The following is a 17,496-nucleotide window of genomic DNA, read 5'->3' as shown; positions in this document are numbered from 1 at the left end:
AATTGTAACTTCATTTATGAGAAGCAGCGTTGTTTTATTCATCATACTAGAGGTATAGTGTCTTACTGTAAAACTACGTAATGAGAAATGTTTTAATTCTTCCTCAGGTATTCAAGCTAAGAAAGCTGCAGGGGTGGGTTCAGAGGCTCTTCCTTCTTCCAGTGAAATGCAGAGCAAGTCTTTTGACGTGAAGTCCTCTCCATGTGGAAAACCAAAGCCACAGGAAGAGCCTGCCACCACCCCTCCTCCTCCAAGAACGTCCCTGGCTGTGCAAGCTGCCGTGCTGGGGGGCAGCTTGGAGGAGAAGTGGGAGAGCGAGGGCCGAAGGCAGTCTGACGGGGAGAACGTACCCGTGTCACCGCTCACTCTCTTAGCTATTCAGAAGGCTCTTGACGATGACGATGAAGACATGGAAATGCGCGCAGGAAACGATGTGCAGACGGGAGCGTCAGGAGTGAAAAAGCCGCCGGAGGAGGGTTCTGATGAGGAAACTGATGAAGGCCTTAAGGAAGTTGATGGAAAAGGAATGCTGTTGCCAGCAGGACCCCACCTGGCCTGTGTGAACTCTGCACAGGAGTGCGACACCAGCCTTGACAGTGGCCAGAGGCCGGCAGACTCGGCTCATGTGTCACAGCCCGTCAGCGAATCTCGTGTTCCAGAAGAAGAAATGTCACTGAGGTTCACTGTGGCGAACACAGCCTTTCAGACAAGTGATGAGTCCACAGTTAAGGGTAGAAAAGATCCAGTTCCTTCAGAAAGCACAGTGAAGAGACACAGCGATGCACCCGGACTCCAGAGTGGAGGAGAAGGGACTCCAACACCTCCGACAAGTTCGAGTTCTGTATCGAGGGATGAAACATATGCCAAAGTGTCTGAGCTGCAACCAGACCTTTGTCCATCGGGCAGAAAATATGTTTCCTCTGTTCTTTCAAGTGAGGACGAAGCAGAATGTGAAAAAAGTCCTCTTTCTAAAATCACTGGCACTGTCATTTTGCACGAAACGAGTAATACACAAATTGTCCCTTCAGAGGCAAAAAGGAACTTGGAAGATGCGGGATTGTTTGATGCTAAAGAGAATGAGAATTTCCTGAAAACCGTCCAAGAATCTGCAGCCAAGAACCCAGTGGAATCTGCAGACCAGGACTTCATTTCAGTTCCAAAGTCCACGGAGCCAATGGAAATCGACTCTGAAGAAAGTGAATCTGACGGTAGGTGCTTGTGCTGTTTCAGAGATTCGGAACTGCAGGGTTTCTCATCCGCAGGAGCCGAGGGATCCTTTAGTGTAGTCTCGCTCCCGCTTTGTTCTGGTGATGAACTAGGGACCCAGAAAGGTGAAATGACTTTGCCAAGGACACAAAGTTGGTTCTTTCTGTTGTTGTTTTTAAAAGGAGGGAGTCCCCTGCTCACGCTCTGTCTCTCTCTCTCAAAAATAAATAAACATTAAAAAAAAAATTAAAGGGAGACCTGGGGTCCCAGTTGGTTAAGAGTTCGATTTCGGCTCAGGTCATGATCTTATGTTTCGTGGGTTCGAGCCCTGCATTGAGCTCTGTGCTGACAGCTGGGAGCCTGGAGCCTGCTTTGGATTCTGTGTCTTCTATTCTCTCTCTGCCCCATCCCCTTGTACTCTTGTCTGTCTGTCTCTCTCAAAAATAAATAAAAAACATTAAAAAATTAAAAAAATTAAAATATAAAAGGAGGGAGTACCTTAGTTGGAAAAGGTAAAGGTGAGTCTTTTAGTTTTTTATAACTTCTTGTTTTGAAATAATAACACACTTAATAAAATTGAAAGACATTACAAAACATCTTAGTTCCTTTACCCAGTACCTCAGTGGCTAGCATTTTACCACATTTGCTTTATCGTATCTCTTTATTTATATACATTTATATGTACATAGACTTCTATATGGCTATCCTCATTTTTTAAAAATGTTTATTTTTCAGAGAGAGAGAGAGAGAGAGCGCACAAGGAAGGGAGGGGCAGAGTGAGAGAGGGAGACACAGAATCTGAAGCAGGCTCCAGGCTCTGCACTGTCAGTGCACAGCCAGACATGGGGCTTGAACCCATGAATCATGAGATCATGACCTCAGCTGAAGTCGGACGCTTAACTGACTGAGTCACCCAGGTGCCCCATGTATGGCCGATCCTCATTATTCACAGGTTTTTATCTGTGAAGTTGCCTACTTACTAAAATTTATTTGTAACGCAGAATCAATACTTATCAGTAGTGTCTTTGTGGTCATTCCTGGACCTGAATAAAGTGGCTAAAAGTTAGAATTGCCATTCCGTTCCCAGCTAAGGTTGAACAAGATGTCACTGTGCCTTCTTATTTCAGCTGTCCTACAGAGGTGACCAGAGCGTGAATATGGAAGGGAGCAGGGAAGTGTAGACCAAAAGCTCTGGCTCAGGGTCTAGTTGGATGGGGTTTGAATCCCAGTTTTGGCACCTGTTAGTGGGGCAGCCTCAGGCAAGTCTCTTAAAACTCCTAAACCTCATTTCCTCTTTTGTAAGATAAAGAAAACAGAATTTACCAAGATAGGTTGTTATTAGGATTTGAGATTATAAATATATTTACTCTGTGAACAATGACTATTCATGGATTAGGAGTTTGCAGTGACTTTATCGAACATACTGCAATGAATAGCGAGAATTGACTCTACACATACACAAGGTAACTTTTTTCCTGGTGTCTGCTGAGTTTCATTCTAAAGATACTGTTTCTTCCTTGTAATTAGTATTTTATGGAAAGGAATTTTTGAGGCTGTGTAAATATGCTGTTTCTGAACAAACCTTTACCACCTGTTTTAGCATTCATTGATGATTTTTGCCTAAATGATTACTATCATGTTGCCAAATGGTAGGGTTTTTTTTTTTTGGTTTTTTTTTTTTGAAAGAGAGAAAGAGTGTGTGAGTGTGCCAGCCAGGAAGGGGCAGAGAGAGCAAGAGAGAACCTTGAGCAGGCTCAGTGGCCAGCTCAGAGCCTGCTGTGGGCTTGATCTTGCAACTGAGATCATGACCTGAGCCGAAATCAAGAGCTGGATGACCAACCGACTGAGCCACCCGAGGCTTCTTGCCAAATGATAGTGTTTTAGTTCATTGTTCCTTATGTATTTTTTGGTTTACATCCTTCTGTAAGGAAGATTTCCCCCCTTTCCCCATTTATTATTTTTTTATATCAATGTGGACCCAAGAATTCTTACTTTATTATGATTATTGTGATTTATGATGCTGTCGTACTTTATTTCTGGAATTGTCCCAGCTTTGGCCAGTGTGGGCCCCTTTAGGCTGGCTCCTGTGACTTTGGACAATTCCCCATTATATTTTGAGCATTTCTTTACTTTCTGGTCAAGATATTCCAGATTTCTTTTCTACTTATCCTGCCCTGTCCTGTCCCTGGGTCCAAGCAGTTCACCAAAGAGCCCTAGTCCTTGTAGTGGAGCATGATGTTTGGAAACCAAGGTCTGGACACTGAGTGTGTTCACCGTTACTGGGGTGTCATTGCTTCAGGCCCTCTCAGGGACAAAGCCAGGAAATATATTTATGTATACACACACAAACGTGCACACACCCATCTATATTTATTTCTCTACAAATAAGTATGAATTACACATGTACAAATCTGTAAGTTCATAGTAGTATCTGCAGTCCAATTCAATATTACAGATTTCATATTAGCTTCCACCTTTGTTCTAATTTCTTTTCCAAACAGTGAAAAACCTGACTCCTATTGTCCTTAATACATTAACCAATTGCTTGTTCTCTCTTGGTTTGTAACCATCTGATCCCATTGGTGTCCTCCTTGGTCCTGGCTGTCTTCTTGGCTCCAGTCCCCACTCTGGGATCTCCAGCCCACTCTGTCCTGATTGCATCCTGAAATCCAGCCTCCTCCACCTGAAGGGAAGGAAGGGAATCAATTTTTTTCACAGAAAAGAAAAGACACAAGAGAGGAGGGAAGGCAAATGTTAGAGAAGAGCTATTTCCCCTGAGTACTTATCCAGGATTCTTTCCGCTAAGTCACAGCTTCATTCTTTGCTATGTTCTAGTGAAGTAGCATGAAAACGTATTTAACAACCTACATGATTGTTTACATCTCTGATTATACCCTTTTGTGAACTTTAAAACAATATTAGTTAACTTAGCATATTTGCATAAAGCTTATATGCAAATCTTTGAAAGCTTGGTTCCTAACTTCAAAGGCAGTGCCAGTTTACCTAATGGAAAAGGCTTATTGTGAAGTTATAGATATTTATTATTAAATATATTTAATAGTAATATGTTATTGTTACATGTTTTCTATTAAATTCAAATCTTTTGAGAGTAAAACATTTTTTTATAAAATTTTTTTGCTTATTTATTTATTTTGAGAGAGAGAGATAGCACGAGCAGGGGAGGGGCAGAGAGAGAGGGAGAGAGAGAATCCCAAGCGGGGCTTGAATTCAAACTGTGAGATCATGATCTGAGCCGAAATCAAGAGTTGGACACTTAACCAACTGAACCACCCAGGTGTCCCACTGTGAAACATTTTTAAGGATACTTTGGAAAGCTCTTGATGATTTCAGGATAGTTTTAATGTTTCACTTATAAATAAAGTGATCTTGTTCATTTTGGTCCAGGAAGTTTCATTGAGGTCCAGAGTGTACCTAGTAGTGATGAACTTCAAGCTGAGTCACATGAAGCTTCCAGACCTCCCTCTGAACAAGATGAAGAGGAACCAGTAGGAACTGAGAAGGAAGAAGCCACTGGTGACTCCGAGGGCCCCCTAAGACACAACTCTGGAAGTGAGGCCTTGGATATTGAGCCACGCGACGAAGCTGAAAAAGATGCAGACAGTTCACTCAATGAATGGCAAGATATTAATTTGGTAATAATATGACATTGAGTTTTAGCTTATTGCTAAGAAAGAGCCAAGTTAAACAGCTTTTGAGCTTTAAGGAGTTACTGGATGAACATTTATTAGCTATTTGCATGCTTTTTTTTTTTTTTTCCTTAAATAACAAACTTATTTTTTCATAGTTCTGGTGATTGGGAAGTCTAAGATCAAGGTGCAGGCTATTGTTGGTTCCTGGTGAGAGCTCTTTTTCTGGCTTGTAGATGGCTGCCTTCTTGCCATGTCCTCACATGGTACGGGTGGAGTGGGGTGCGGGAGGGGGCTGGTAGAGGAGGGGAGGAAGAGGGTAGGGAGAGAGGGAAGGAGATACCTCTTTTTCTAAGGCTACAGTCCTATCAGATTAGGGCTCCACCTTTATGACCTCATTTAACCTTAATTATCTCCTGAAGATACTATCTCCAGATGCAGTCACATCTGGGGTTAGGGCTTTAACATGTGAAATTTGGGGGAACACAATTCAGTCCACAGCAAGAACCACATACAGTAGCACCTAAAAGCATAAAATACTGTGTGTGCAGCTTATAACATATGTGAAAGATAACGTTCAAAACTGCAAACACTAATGATAGAAATCAGGGAAGACCTAAATACATGTAGTTTTGGATGGGAAGACTCAATATCATTAAGATTCCAGTTCTCCCCAAACTGATCCATAGATTAATGGAATTCCAGTAAAACCCAACAGAAATTTTTGTTGGATATTAACAAGCTTATTCTAAAATTTATGCGCAAAAGCAACGAAACTAGAGTACTCAAAACAATTTTGAAAAAGAAAAAAATTGGAGGACTTATACTACTTGATATCAGGATTTACTATAAAGCTACAGTAATCAGGACAGTATTACATTGGCTAAAGGGTAGATACATAGATCAGTAGAACAAAATAGAGTCCAGCAACAGAACCAAGCAACAATAATCAAGACAGTTTACTCTTGGCATAAAGGTAGACACATAGATCAACAGAACTTAATAGAAAGTACAGAAATAGATCTGTGCGTGTATGGACAACAGATTTTCAACAATGCTACAAAGGCAGTTGGATGGAGAAAGGATAGTCTTTTCAGTGGTGCTAGAAAAATAAAAGAGCTTTGGTGCCTTGAATGATACACCAAAATCAACTAAAACATCACAAATTTTGAGGCAATGTGAAGTTGAGTCTTCTGACTTTGTTTTTTCAAAGTTGCTTCACTGTAATAAATCCTATGCATTTCCACATAAATTTTAGAATTAGCTTCTCAGTTTTGATGAGATTGCATTGAATACACAGATCGATTTGGGGAGAATTAGCATCTTAGCAACACTGTATCTTCTGATCAGTGAACAAGGATATATCTTGATTCACTTAGATCTTTTGCAGTTTTCTCAGCAGTGTTTTACAGTTTTCCTTGTATAACTCTTACATATCCTTTGTCAGATTCATCTCCAAGTATTTCATATTTTTGATGTTATAGAAATTGATTTTAGTTTTTACAGTTTATAGCTTTTAGTGTATTCACAGTTATGTAATCATCACAGTTTTAGAACCTGTCCATCACCCCAAAAAGAAGCCTTGTACTGATTAGCAGTCATACCCCATGTCTTCCTCTCAGCCCCTGGGAACCACTCATCAGTGGTCCACTCATTGACTTTCTGTCTCTGTGGATTTGTCTTTTCTGGAAATTCCAGATAAATGGGAGCATACAACTTGTGCCTTTTGTTTCTGGCTCCATTCATTTAGCAGAATGTTTTCAAGGTCCATCCATGTTGTAGCATGTGTTAGTACTTCTTTTTTTTTTTAATTAAAAAAATTTTTTTTTAAGTTTATTTATTTATTTTGGGAGAGAGAGAGAGCGTGCACATGCACGAGTGAGCTGGGAGTGGCAGAGACTGAGAGAGAGAGAGAGAGAGGGAGAGAGAGAGAGAATGAATCCCAAGCAGGCTCTGCATTGTCTGTGCAGAGCTGGATGCAGGGCTCTAACTCACAAACCGAGAGATCAGGACCTGAGCTGAAATCAAGAGTTGGACGTTTAACTGGCTGAGCCATCCAGGTGCCCCAGGACTTTATATCTTTTTATTGCCAAATAGTATTCCACTGTATGGATACATACCACATTTTATTCGTTCATCATTTGGTGGACATTTGGGTTGTTTATACTTTTTGGCTATTATGAAAAATGTTGTTATAAACTTCCACGTACAGGTTTTTGTGAGGATGTATGTCTTCATTTCTCTTTGGTCCACACCTAGGGGATAGAATTGCTGGGTCACAGGGTAACTGTGTTTAATCTTTTGAGGACCCATCAGACTGTTTTCTAAAGTGGCTACACCATTCCCATCAGCAGTGCACAAGGGTTCCACAGTTATATCTGTCCTTTTGATTCTAGTCATCCTAGTGGATGCGAAGTGGTATCTTACCCAAGGATTTTTTTAAATTCAATTTGTTTAAACTCAAAAACCCAAAACTCAACAGTTTACCCATTTCTCCCCCTCCCCAGCCTCCCCAGCAACCACCAATTTATTCTCTGTATGTACAACCTATTAAAATCTTTTTAATTAAAAAAATTTTTTTAGATTCCACCTGTAAGAAAGATCATGTGGTAATTGTCTTTCTCTAATTTATTTTACTAGCATAATGCCCTCAAGGTCCATCCATGTTGTCACAGATTTCATTGTTTTTTTTTATGGCTGAATAGTATTTTCATTGTATGCATGTATAACACAGTTTGCTTTCTTTCTTTTTTAAAAAGATTTTGCTTTTAAGTAATCTCTACACTCAACTTGGGGCTTGAACTCACAACCCTAAGATCAAGAATCCCATGCTCTATTGGCTGAGCCAGCCAGGCCCCCCTATACCACAGTTTCTTTACGCCCAGTTTCTATTTGCATACATCTTGTTCTTGCTGATGGCTCCTGTTTTGTGTAGGTTGCTGTCTGGGATGGTCTCCACTTCTGTGTGATGTAGTGAGGGAACTCTAAAGAAATTACAGACTTACTCAGAAATCCAAGTGGAAAACTTCATAAGGAAGAGAGCTTATTTGGTAATTTACTCAGACTAAATGCAAGCTTTTTGTAAGACATGAGTTTAATTGGACTATTAATATAATTATCTACAGATGAAATTATTTTATAGGAGGAACTGGAAACTCTGGAGAGCAACCTGTTAGAACAACAGAATTCACTGAAAGCACAAAAACAGCAGCAAGAACGGATTGCTGCTACCGTGACAGGGCAGATGTTCCTGGAAAGCCAGGTAGGTGTACCAGCTCAAGCCTCCTTTAACGGTACATAGCGCTGCTTGTACTTAATCGGATTCCCCAAGGGAATGCAGTAAGTGAAATGTTTACGCACTGCTCCCATTTCTGGTCACGGCCAGGTCCTGCATTCCACAGGGGTGATTGCGTGTCTGTAACTCCTCAGGAACTTCTTCGCCTGTTTGGGATTCCCTACATTGAGGCTCCCATGGAAGCAGAGGCTCAGTGCGCCATCCTGGATTTGACTGATCAAACTTCTGGAACAATCACTGATGATAGTGATATTTGGCTGTTTGGAGCACGGCATGTCTATAAAAACTTTTTTAATAAAAACAAGTTTGTAGAATATTACCAGTATGTGGACTTTCACAACCAACTTGGTAAGACTTCAGAGTATGATTACTTTGAATTTGTATTATGAATTTTTTCCTGTCCAAGGAACTAATTTGATGTATTAATGGAAATGGTTGGTCTATACAAGTTTTCATGTAAGTGATCTTTTGCTTATATAGAGGAATAGGATTTTTAAATTAGAATTAAGAATTAAAACCCTAGTAATGTTTAGGAATGTTCTGCATTTTTAATTACCTGACCTGCTTAGACTTTGACTGGTTACCTGAGGTCTCCAGAGTAAACCAAAGGTGGTAGAGATGGGGAGGCAGGGGGGAGTCACTCCTGCTGGAGTCGTGAGCTTCGTGGCCCTCTGTTGGCTTTTCTGGCAGTGATTCTTCCTTTTCCCATTTATTTAACAAATATATATCAATTCCTCTATGCCAGGTATTGTCCTTGGCAGTGGGGAAACAGCGGAGAATGAAAGTCTGGTAGGAGAAACAGATGATAAGTGTAAACCATAATTCGACATAAGTACCATATAGAAAAATAAAGCTGTAAAAGAGGAGAGGGTGACTTATAGGCACAGGAAGTGTGTGTGCTGTCATATACAGAGTTGTGCTAAGGAAAGACTACTAATAGGTAGCTTTTGGGCTAGGACCTAAAAAAAAGAGGTAGTGAGTGTTGTACATACCTTAGGGATGAGCGTGTCTGACAAAGGCCCTAGAGAGTGCAAAGGCCCTGAGGCAGAGGCTTGCTTGGTGTGTTCTAGTAAAAATGTTAAAAATATAAAATTATTTTTACTTTTATAGGATTAGACCGGAATAAATTAATAAATTTGGCCTATTTGCTTGGAAGTGATTATACAGAAGGAATACCAACTGTAGGTTGTGTTACAGCCATGGAAATTCTCAATGAATTCCCTGGACATGGCCTGGAACCTCTCCTAAAATTCTCGTAAGTTCTTTGTTAATTTCTTTAATTCAGATGTTTATGTAAATACCCAGTGTAACAAACAGAACTATTATTTACGTCATGAACTGTTACAAATCACTGTTCATTGGGAAAACAGAAGGAGGAATAGATTGGGTTACTAAACTTGTTTTCCCTTTTCTATAGTTCAATGAAATCAGAGACAATGTTTTTAGAGACACCAGGCTTATCCTAGTTCAGGGGTACATAGCCAGGCCTATGGGCTTTCATAGGCAAGTAGAAATTTCTGTTTCATTCATTCAGATATTTATTTAGTAGGGACTGTGTGTCAGACAGCCTGCGAGACTGGGGTAGGAGTGATAACTAAGTCTCCACTGCACTCTCACGGAGCCCCATGCTCTTGGGGAAGAAGAGAAACAAACATGTACCTGTACTTGTGTGTGTCAGGTGTTCTGAACAGTCAGGCAGAGAAGGCATGGAAATAGGATGCTGAGAACTTTGTATTGGGCCCTGCTGTCCTTCTTGCTGAGTGTACTCAGGTGCGTCCCCTGGTGGGGCTGCCTTCCAGCCAGAGCCCAGGTTGTGTTGTCCTTCGGGTACTGAGATGGTAGTTAGGACGATGTCTGTGAAAGTCCTTCTTTCTTTCAGGTTAGTCATTGATCGCATTTAAAAAAAAATGGAATGTAAGTCATATACCATAAATTTCAGAGTTCAGTGGCTTGTAGTTTATTTGTGAGGCTGTGATGGCATTTTCTAACCACCACCTTGTCATGAGATACTGTTTGGTAGTAGTTGACTTAATGATTCTTTAGGGTTCTTTCCAGATGTGCCTCCTGTGTCTGAAAAATGCTCAGATGTTCTTCTCTAAAGGATCAGTGATTAAAATTAAAACTTAAATACAGAAATGGTTTTAATATTTGCTGTACTCCAGCTGTAGCATACATAATCAATGTATGTATTTTATGCTTTCTTTATTTCTGTCTTCATAATTTGCATATTATTGAGGAAATAATATAGTGGAAGTCACTTACTAGGTAGCTTGTAGGTCATGGTATATCAGTAACTTGAAAAACTGCAAATAACTTTATTATACAAATAATAGAAAGATTATGACATGAATTAAAGCAATGTTTACAGTTAATATTTTGATTTGTATAATTTTAGACTTTTCTATGCACAGTATACTCTATTCATTGTATATATACAAACATACATACATGTGTGCTCATATAAGTGTGTATTATTTCTTTTTATAAGAATGGGACGATTTCATCTACTTTTTACAATGTATAGGTTATTATCAGGGTCTTTTTTAAATTTTTAGTTTTTAGTTTTTTTAATAAACATTTTTTCGGAGAGAGAGAGAGCACGAGCAGGGGAGAGGGGCAGAGGGAGAGAGAGAATCTTAAGCAGGCTCCATGCCCAGTGCAGAACCTGATGCGGGTCTCAATTTCACGACCGTGAGATCATTACCTGAGCGGAAATCAAGACTTGGACGTTTAACTGATTGAGCCACATGGGTGCCCCAAGTATCAGTTTTTAATGACTCTGTGGTAGTCTTGATGTATCATGATTAATTAATTTAATCAGAAGCTGGTTGTTATTTTTATTTTTTTTAAGTCTAAACAAACATGATTTGAGTGTCTTTATAGACATATATTTGGGTTCTTACCTAATTATTTTAGGATAAGTAAAAATGGTATTTGGGTTTTCAATTTGATATCCCAATTTTTTTTTGTTGGTGAAAATTTGAATTTGTGATACAGTGAATGCCTATTTATGCCAGTTTTTCTCTCTCAGTAAATTTTGCTTGTTTGTTGTCAGTTGAATGGTGTACATTTTCAGAGTCCACTTTAGCCGTTTCTGGTTTGCTTGTCTAGCTGGTCGATGGCAGAGAGGAGCAGCCTTTGCTGTGCCTGGCTGCGCAGCGTTAAGGCCAATGTGGAGTTAAAGAGCAGGAAGAGAAGCTGAAGAGCAGTAAAATTGAGGACGTTGCCTTGCTTTCATTTCTGCGTTCCCTTTCTCCCAAGCGGGCCCTGGCCAGTCACCCCCCCACCCCTGTAAGGTGGAGCTGCTCTTGGCTCGCCCGCCGAGTTCAGCCCAGCTGTGCATGGTTTGGCCAACCACGAAAGAGGGGCTCTAATTTTGAATTGGCTACCAACATTTAAACTGGGGGATATTTCACAGAACATTTTGGATGCTTGGGAGAAAATGAGGTCTGAAAACACTGGGCCCAAAGAGCCCCGAAAGAGCAGGGCCAGAGAACAGCAGTCCACCCCGCTGACCTGGCCCGGGCCCAGACCCTTCAGTCTTACCACAGTCGCTTCCACCTGCAGGGCTGATTGGCCGACTCTCTTGCATCTTTATGTGAGTGCCTGGCCCTCTTGCTTTCAGAGGGGTGATTGTTTCTTGTGAGGAGTGCTCAGCGTGTTGTGCTGCTCCTCCTAGCGGACAATCCGAATTACTTATCTCAAAGGTGAAAATTCAAAAGAGTGGGGAAGAATTACAGGTATTCCCTTAGTTCACTCTTGGAAACGGTATTCTTTTTTCCTTTTTCCTTTTGGCCCTGTAGCGAAGACTGCAGTTAGTCTTTTGTAACACTAGATGGCGCTCCTGCATCGGTGAGGTGGGGCTGGCTGAGAGCAAACCTGAGTGAGTTTCTGATACTAGCAAGCATGTTAAGCAGTGGAACATGAGATAGAGGTTTTGTTTTTTTAAGTTCCATTGAATGTATAGATTGGTGAGGGTTATCTTTATGTTTTTATTTTAACTTTATGCCATTCGTGTTTCCTAATTGTATAAATTTTTCTGGTTATCTCTTGCTATATTATAAAATACGTTAAACCTCAGCGGCTTCAGACAGCAGCAGCCATTGATTTTGCCCATGAATCTGCAGTTTGGTGAGGCTGTGTGGACGTGTCTTGTTGGGTTCCATGTGTGTCGGGGGCCGCTCCACTGGGCTAGAGGATCCACTGGAGTTGGAGCCACAGATCTGGCCAGTGGTGCTGACTGTCAGCCGGGAGCCCAGCCAGAATGGTGGACCCTGTCCGTCTGGACCTCCTCACTAGCGGGCGCTTCCTCACAGCATGTCGGCTGCTTCCGAGGCAGATATTCTCAGGGCCGGGATGTGGAAACTGCAGCCCCTGAAGACCTGGCCCAGCATCACTTCCTTGGTCACAGAGCCCACCCGGCTCGAGGGAAGGGATGCCAAGCCACTTCTGGATGGCAGGAGAGTCACGGAACGTGTGGCTGTCTTGAACTTGCCATGGTAATTTATGGTCACGATGGAAAAACTGAGGAAGGAATAAAACATGAAGAAGAAAATGAACAGCTCTGTCCTTGCTTAGAACATTGCCTAGCCCACAGTAAAATAATAGTTGTTACTGTTTTTCTTATTTTAAATTGGCTTGCTTATGTTTTCTCTTTCTCACATATATGCATTTTCCCCAAAATTGATGTTATACTTTATATAGAGTCATGTTCTGCATTTTTAAAAATTTAACATGTTCTTGGCATTTTTACATATTCTTAAATATTCTTGGGTCTGTTACTATAGTTGGTTTGAGGTAAATGATACAGTTGACTTCATTTTACTGCAAGAAAGAGACCCAGAGAAGCTGTGGGCTCTGGAGGGAGATCCTCAGGTTCTGACCCTCCCAGTCCCAGCTGTGAAATCTTGAGCAGGTAGTGACTTCTGCTGGCGTTCAGCTCTTCATCTGTGATGTGAGGACAGTGGTTGGACTGTGGTCGTGTGATATACGGCGTGTAGAAGAGCTAACACGGTGCCAGGCACGGTAGGCTTTCAGTCAGTGTTTGCCATCGTTACATGTTGTGGTGAAGAACATTAAAAATGATGAAGTTGTTCTCTGTGGGTCATAGGATTTGTTCTGGAGTCGGACTTGACGTTGCGTCTTCTATCTAAGTATAGGCCTGTATCTGCAGCGTTTCCACTATAATGTCGTGGTCTGTCTCCTTTGCCTTCCAGAGAGTGGTGGCATGAAGCTCAAAAAAGTAAGAAGATAAGACCTGACCCTTATGACACCAAAGTGAAAAAAAAATTACGCAAGCTGCAACTCACACCTGGCTTTCCCAACCCAGCTGTGGCAGATGCTTACCTCAAACCTGTGGTGGATGACTCCAGGGGGTCATTTCTGTGGGGGAAGCCAGATCTCGACAAAATTAGAGAATATCCTTTTACTTCTTAAAACGTAAAGGAACGCTGAGCCAAGTATGTGTTTCCGTTTGCAACTGAGGGAACATGCACTAGGATCCGCTTTTTCTTAACATTCTAAGATGCTCCTTTTTCTCTCTCCTTAGGATTTTTCCTTTTCCTTTTTTTTTTTTTTTTTGTGGTAAAATACACTGTACAGAATTTATCATCTTAACATTTTAAGTGTACCCATCAGTGCCGTTAAATACATTCACATTGTTGTGCACCAATCCCCACCATCTACCCCCATATTGTTTTCATCCGGAAAGAACCGAAACCCTGTCCCCATTACACAGTAACTCCCCTTCTGCCTCCACTCAGCTCTTGGTGACCACAGTCGGCTGTCTCTGTGATTTTGACTAAGGACCTCCTTGGCTAAGGAATCCTACAGTATTGGTCTTTTTGTGTCTGACTTATGTCACTTAGTGTAATGTCTTCAAAGTTCATCCATGTTGTAGCACGTGTCAGAGTTTCCTTTCTTTTAAGGCTGAATAACACTCTGTTGTGTGGATGCCCCACATTTTGCTTATCTGTCCATCTATAGGTGGCTACTTGCATTGCTTCCGCGTTTTAGCTATCATGAATAATCTCTTTAGCGTTAAATAAGGTCTTTCCTGAAATAAGTAGTGATAAGCATTCATAGATACTACCACAAACTAAGTATTAATTCATTCTGAAAGAATAGAAAAGATTAGTAGTTTTGTTTTTTATTATTATTTATATGTTCCTTTCTGCATATTTAAATAATGATTTGGATAGGTGTTTAAATGTTTAACAGTATTAGTCTGACTACAGTATTTTTCTTTCAAAGACGTATGTATGATATCTGAAACTTGTTTTTAATCTAGGTTAACTGTTTTCCATAGTAACGAGTCTTTGATGTCCTAAAATGAGAATTGGATATGTCTTATCTTAGAGGACACTGAAGTCATTGTCATTCTTTTCTCTACCACTTTATTCCTTATAAATATGAAAATCTCTAAGATCTGGGGAATGGAATTAGGGTGAGTTCTTTGGACCTTTTTATTTATCACTTGTTTAAATATATTTAAAAAACACGTAGAAGCCTTAACTGCCTGCATATTTTGTCAGCGTTATTTTGGCTGGAACAGGACAAAGACAGATGAGTCTCTGTTTCCAGTATTAAAGCAACTGAACGCCCAGCAGGTAATCATGGCAGCTCTTTTCCTAAATTCAGGGTGAGGAGTGAACTTAGGAAGGCTGTGAGTGGCAGCTGTTAAAGATGAGTTACTCTTTTATCTTAGGGCATATGACATCCATTTAAAAATTATTATGCTTTAGATAGGAGAACAGAGGAAAACAGAAAAAGAAAACTGCACTTTGTCTTAATTTTTGAATTTCACTCTTAGGGCTGGACTTTGGTGTCTTTGCATTATTCATTCTGACTTTGAAAAAAACAGTCTAATAATGGATCACACACTGAGGTGTTTATGGTTGAATATTTTACTTTTTCAGAGCTATTTTCATTTTTAAAAAGTCGGGGAAGTGTCCAGTCCAAAGCAATCCTGATCATTAAATTCTCCTCAAGTACTAATGCTCCTTAATTCTATATGTGAATCATCATCATTATGGCATGTTGGCAGGAGAGATTTTTGAGGAGAAACGAGGCCTTTGTATGTCCCTCAGTTCTCCCTAGTTGGTAAATAATTGTGTCTTGCTCATCTGTGAGTATGTTCCTACCCGTACAGAAAACTGTTCCTACCCCAGGAACAACCTCCAAAATATTTCTACTGAATGGTTTACCTGTACGTATGGGACCATATCCTGTAAGATACTTATATTTAAATCTATTGTCATCAAACTCGGTTAGTTTTGAAAAAAAAAAAAAAAAAAAAACCAACATAAAACTGACATGCTTTTCCAGAAAGAGTCTCCTGTTGCTTATTTGAGGGTTCTCTCTAATACAGACGTTGTATGCCAACAGACTCAGAAAGCTTCTTGGCTTAGTGACTGATTACTCCTTAATTTCAGATATATTTTATTATAATATGTTTTTTCCCTTACCTTGTAGAAGTTAGTATAAATTTATTTCCCCTAAATTAGAGAGTGAAAAAAATGCATTAAAATTATCCATTATTTACTTTCTCTGACACAGATGTTAACATTTAGGTCTATTTTCTTTTATTCCCACCCCCCACCCCCATTCCCACATAGATTTATTGTCACACGTAAGTGCAGTCTGATAGATCTGACTCCCCCCATACTTAATAACAGAGGACTATTTTCTGTATTGCATAGGTTTCATAATTTCAAGTGACCAGATTGCATTTCATCGAAGAGATTTCACTTACTGGTTGAGTTTACTTAGCAGGCCCTCCATTTTCAGGTTTTCCTAAATAATGGTGTGATGAACATTAGGCATATAACTTTTCCCGAATGCAGCTGTCCTCCTAGAAGAGGGGTTGCTAACCAAAGCACATGCCTGTTTCCTACGACTCCCAATATGCTGTGAGGTTGTCTCCTCAGTGTATCGCATGAGGATGATGAGTTCAAAAGAAAGGAAGAGTGAAATTTGGAAACAGACCTGTGACACTGTGTTGCTCCTGGAGGAGGTGGTCTTTTTGGCTACTGAGAAATATTTCAGTCTCATTATGTGCCTTGGAAGGGGGTTCTTATTTGAGCTGTGTACAGGGGACTTGGGGGTGACAGAGGTGGTACAAGTACTGCTTTAAGTATGATCTAGAAAAATAAAACCTATCTCCAGCAAATCACGTAGGAGAGATTTGGCTTTTGAGAGAGAATGAATTCATATTCTCTGAAACAGCCCTCCGAAGCTCGTGATCAAGGTGGAACTCTTTGATTTGCTTTAGAAAGTTTACCTCCTTGGCTGATTTTTTATTTCATTTCATTTTTTTAGACACAGCTCCGAATTGATTCTTTCTTTAGATTAGCTCAACAGGAGAGACGAGATGCTAAGGGTATTAGGAGCCAGAGACTTAACAGAGCTGTGACATGTATGCTGAGAAAAGAAAGAGAAGAAGAGGCCAGTGAAATAGAAGCGGTGTCTGTTGCCATGGAGAAAGACTGTGAGTTCCCGGATACGGCACAAGGAAAAACCCAGAAGAGAAGCATGGCAAATAAATGGAAAGAGTCATCAAACCTGAAAAGAAAGAGGCTTTCAGATCCTAAGCAAGTGAATAAATGTGGTGGGTTTCTGGGGGGCACCTGCCTCTCGCCGTCATCCGGGGCGTCTTCTGGGGAGGATGCTGAGTGTGTATCTTCGGTGAACCTGCAAAGGGGGAAAGCAGCCGAGGAGCCCCCCATCAGCCGTCCGGCTTTGCCAAGAGCAGGGCGCCCTGCTCCTGTCCGCGACGAAGACTCGACCAGCAGCAGCTCTAGTGATGATGACCGAGCAGGGACAGCACCAGTGCTGGTGACTGCCAGATCTGTGTTTGGGAAGAAAAAGGGCAAACTGAGAGGTACCAGAGGGAGAAAGAGGAAAAGCTAATTTAAACCAGTGTGTTCTCCGTCATCGTGTACAACTTAACATCTCGTAATGAATTTGTTGTGATGAAATAGTACAATTAAAAGTATTTGCACAATTTTTTTATTGTGTGGTTTGTAAAACTACGGATGCAGAGCTTGACGGTTACTTGTTTTCTGTTATGTTTTTCTAGTGTTTTCCACGTCATTGAGTGTTTCCTTGTATTCACAGTCTTTGTTCATGTTTCTATTATCATATGGTGTCTGATGCTTTCTGACAGCATTGACAGAAAGGAAGGGATTTCTGTTGGTCAGTGGTCAGTGTCTATATGCATTCCCCCTGACTTTCCGACCCAGACGAGAAGAAAGATCTCCTTATTTCTTATTCCATAACAGTGGCAGTTGCCCACAACTACGTGAAGTCCTGTTTTCTGCACCTTCCCCTTTTTCCTCAGCGGCCATG

The 17,496-nt window shown here is 40.8% G+C and overlaps 1 protein-coding gene across 4 annotated transcripts in view; it reads left to right on the top strand.

Moving 5' to 3' along the window:
* Nucleotides 1-17,154, top strand: part of ERCC5 (ERCC excision repair 5, endonuclease) — a 33,364-nt gene extending 16,210 nt beyond the window's left edge. For 2 of the 4 annotated variants that reach the window (XM_060636722.3, XM_078453116.2), the window contains 8 exons: nucleotides 108-1,208; nucleotides 4,612-4,859; nucleotides 7,996-8,115; nucleotides 8,283-8,496; nucleotides 9,259-9,403; nucleotides 13,365-13,567; nucleotides 14,674-14,756; nucleotides 16,468-17,154. In XM_060636722.3, coding sequence (XP_060492705.1) covers nucleotides 108-1,208; nucleotides 4,612-4,859; nucleotides 7,996-8,115; nucleotides 8,283-8,496; nucleotides 9,259-9,403; nucleotides 13,365-13,567; nucleotides 14,674-14,756; nucleotides 16,468-17,058 — 2,705 coding nt within the window. In that variant the 3' untranslated portion in view covers nucleotides 17,059-17,154. Of the gene's footprint in view, nucleotides 1-107; nucleotides 1,209-4,611; nucleotides 4,860-7,995; nucleotides 8,116-8,282; nucleotides 8,497-9,258; nucleotides 9,404-13,364; nucleotides 14,594-14,673; nucleotides 14,757-16,467 lie in introns of all 4 variants that reach the window. The other 2 variants (XR_013557950.2, XR_013557947.2) reach the window with 2 other exon arrangements.
* The last annotated feature ends 342 nt before the right edge of the window (nucleotides 17,155-17,496 follow it).

This window comes from Panthera onca, chromosome A1, assembly GCF_046562875.1.
Source record: "Panthera onca isolate mPanOnc1 chromosome A1, mPanOnc1 haplotype 2, whole genome shotgun sequence".
NCBI lineage: Eukaryota > Metazoa > Chordata > Mammalia > Carnivora > Felidae > Panthera > Panthera onca.
The sequence above is the reverse complement of the archived record's forward strand: the minus strand, read 5'-3'. Positions and strand labels throughout refer to the sequence as shown.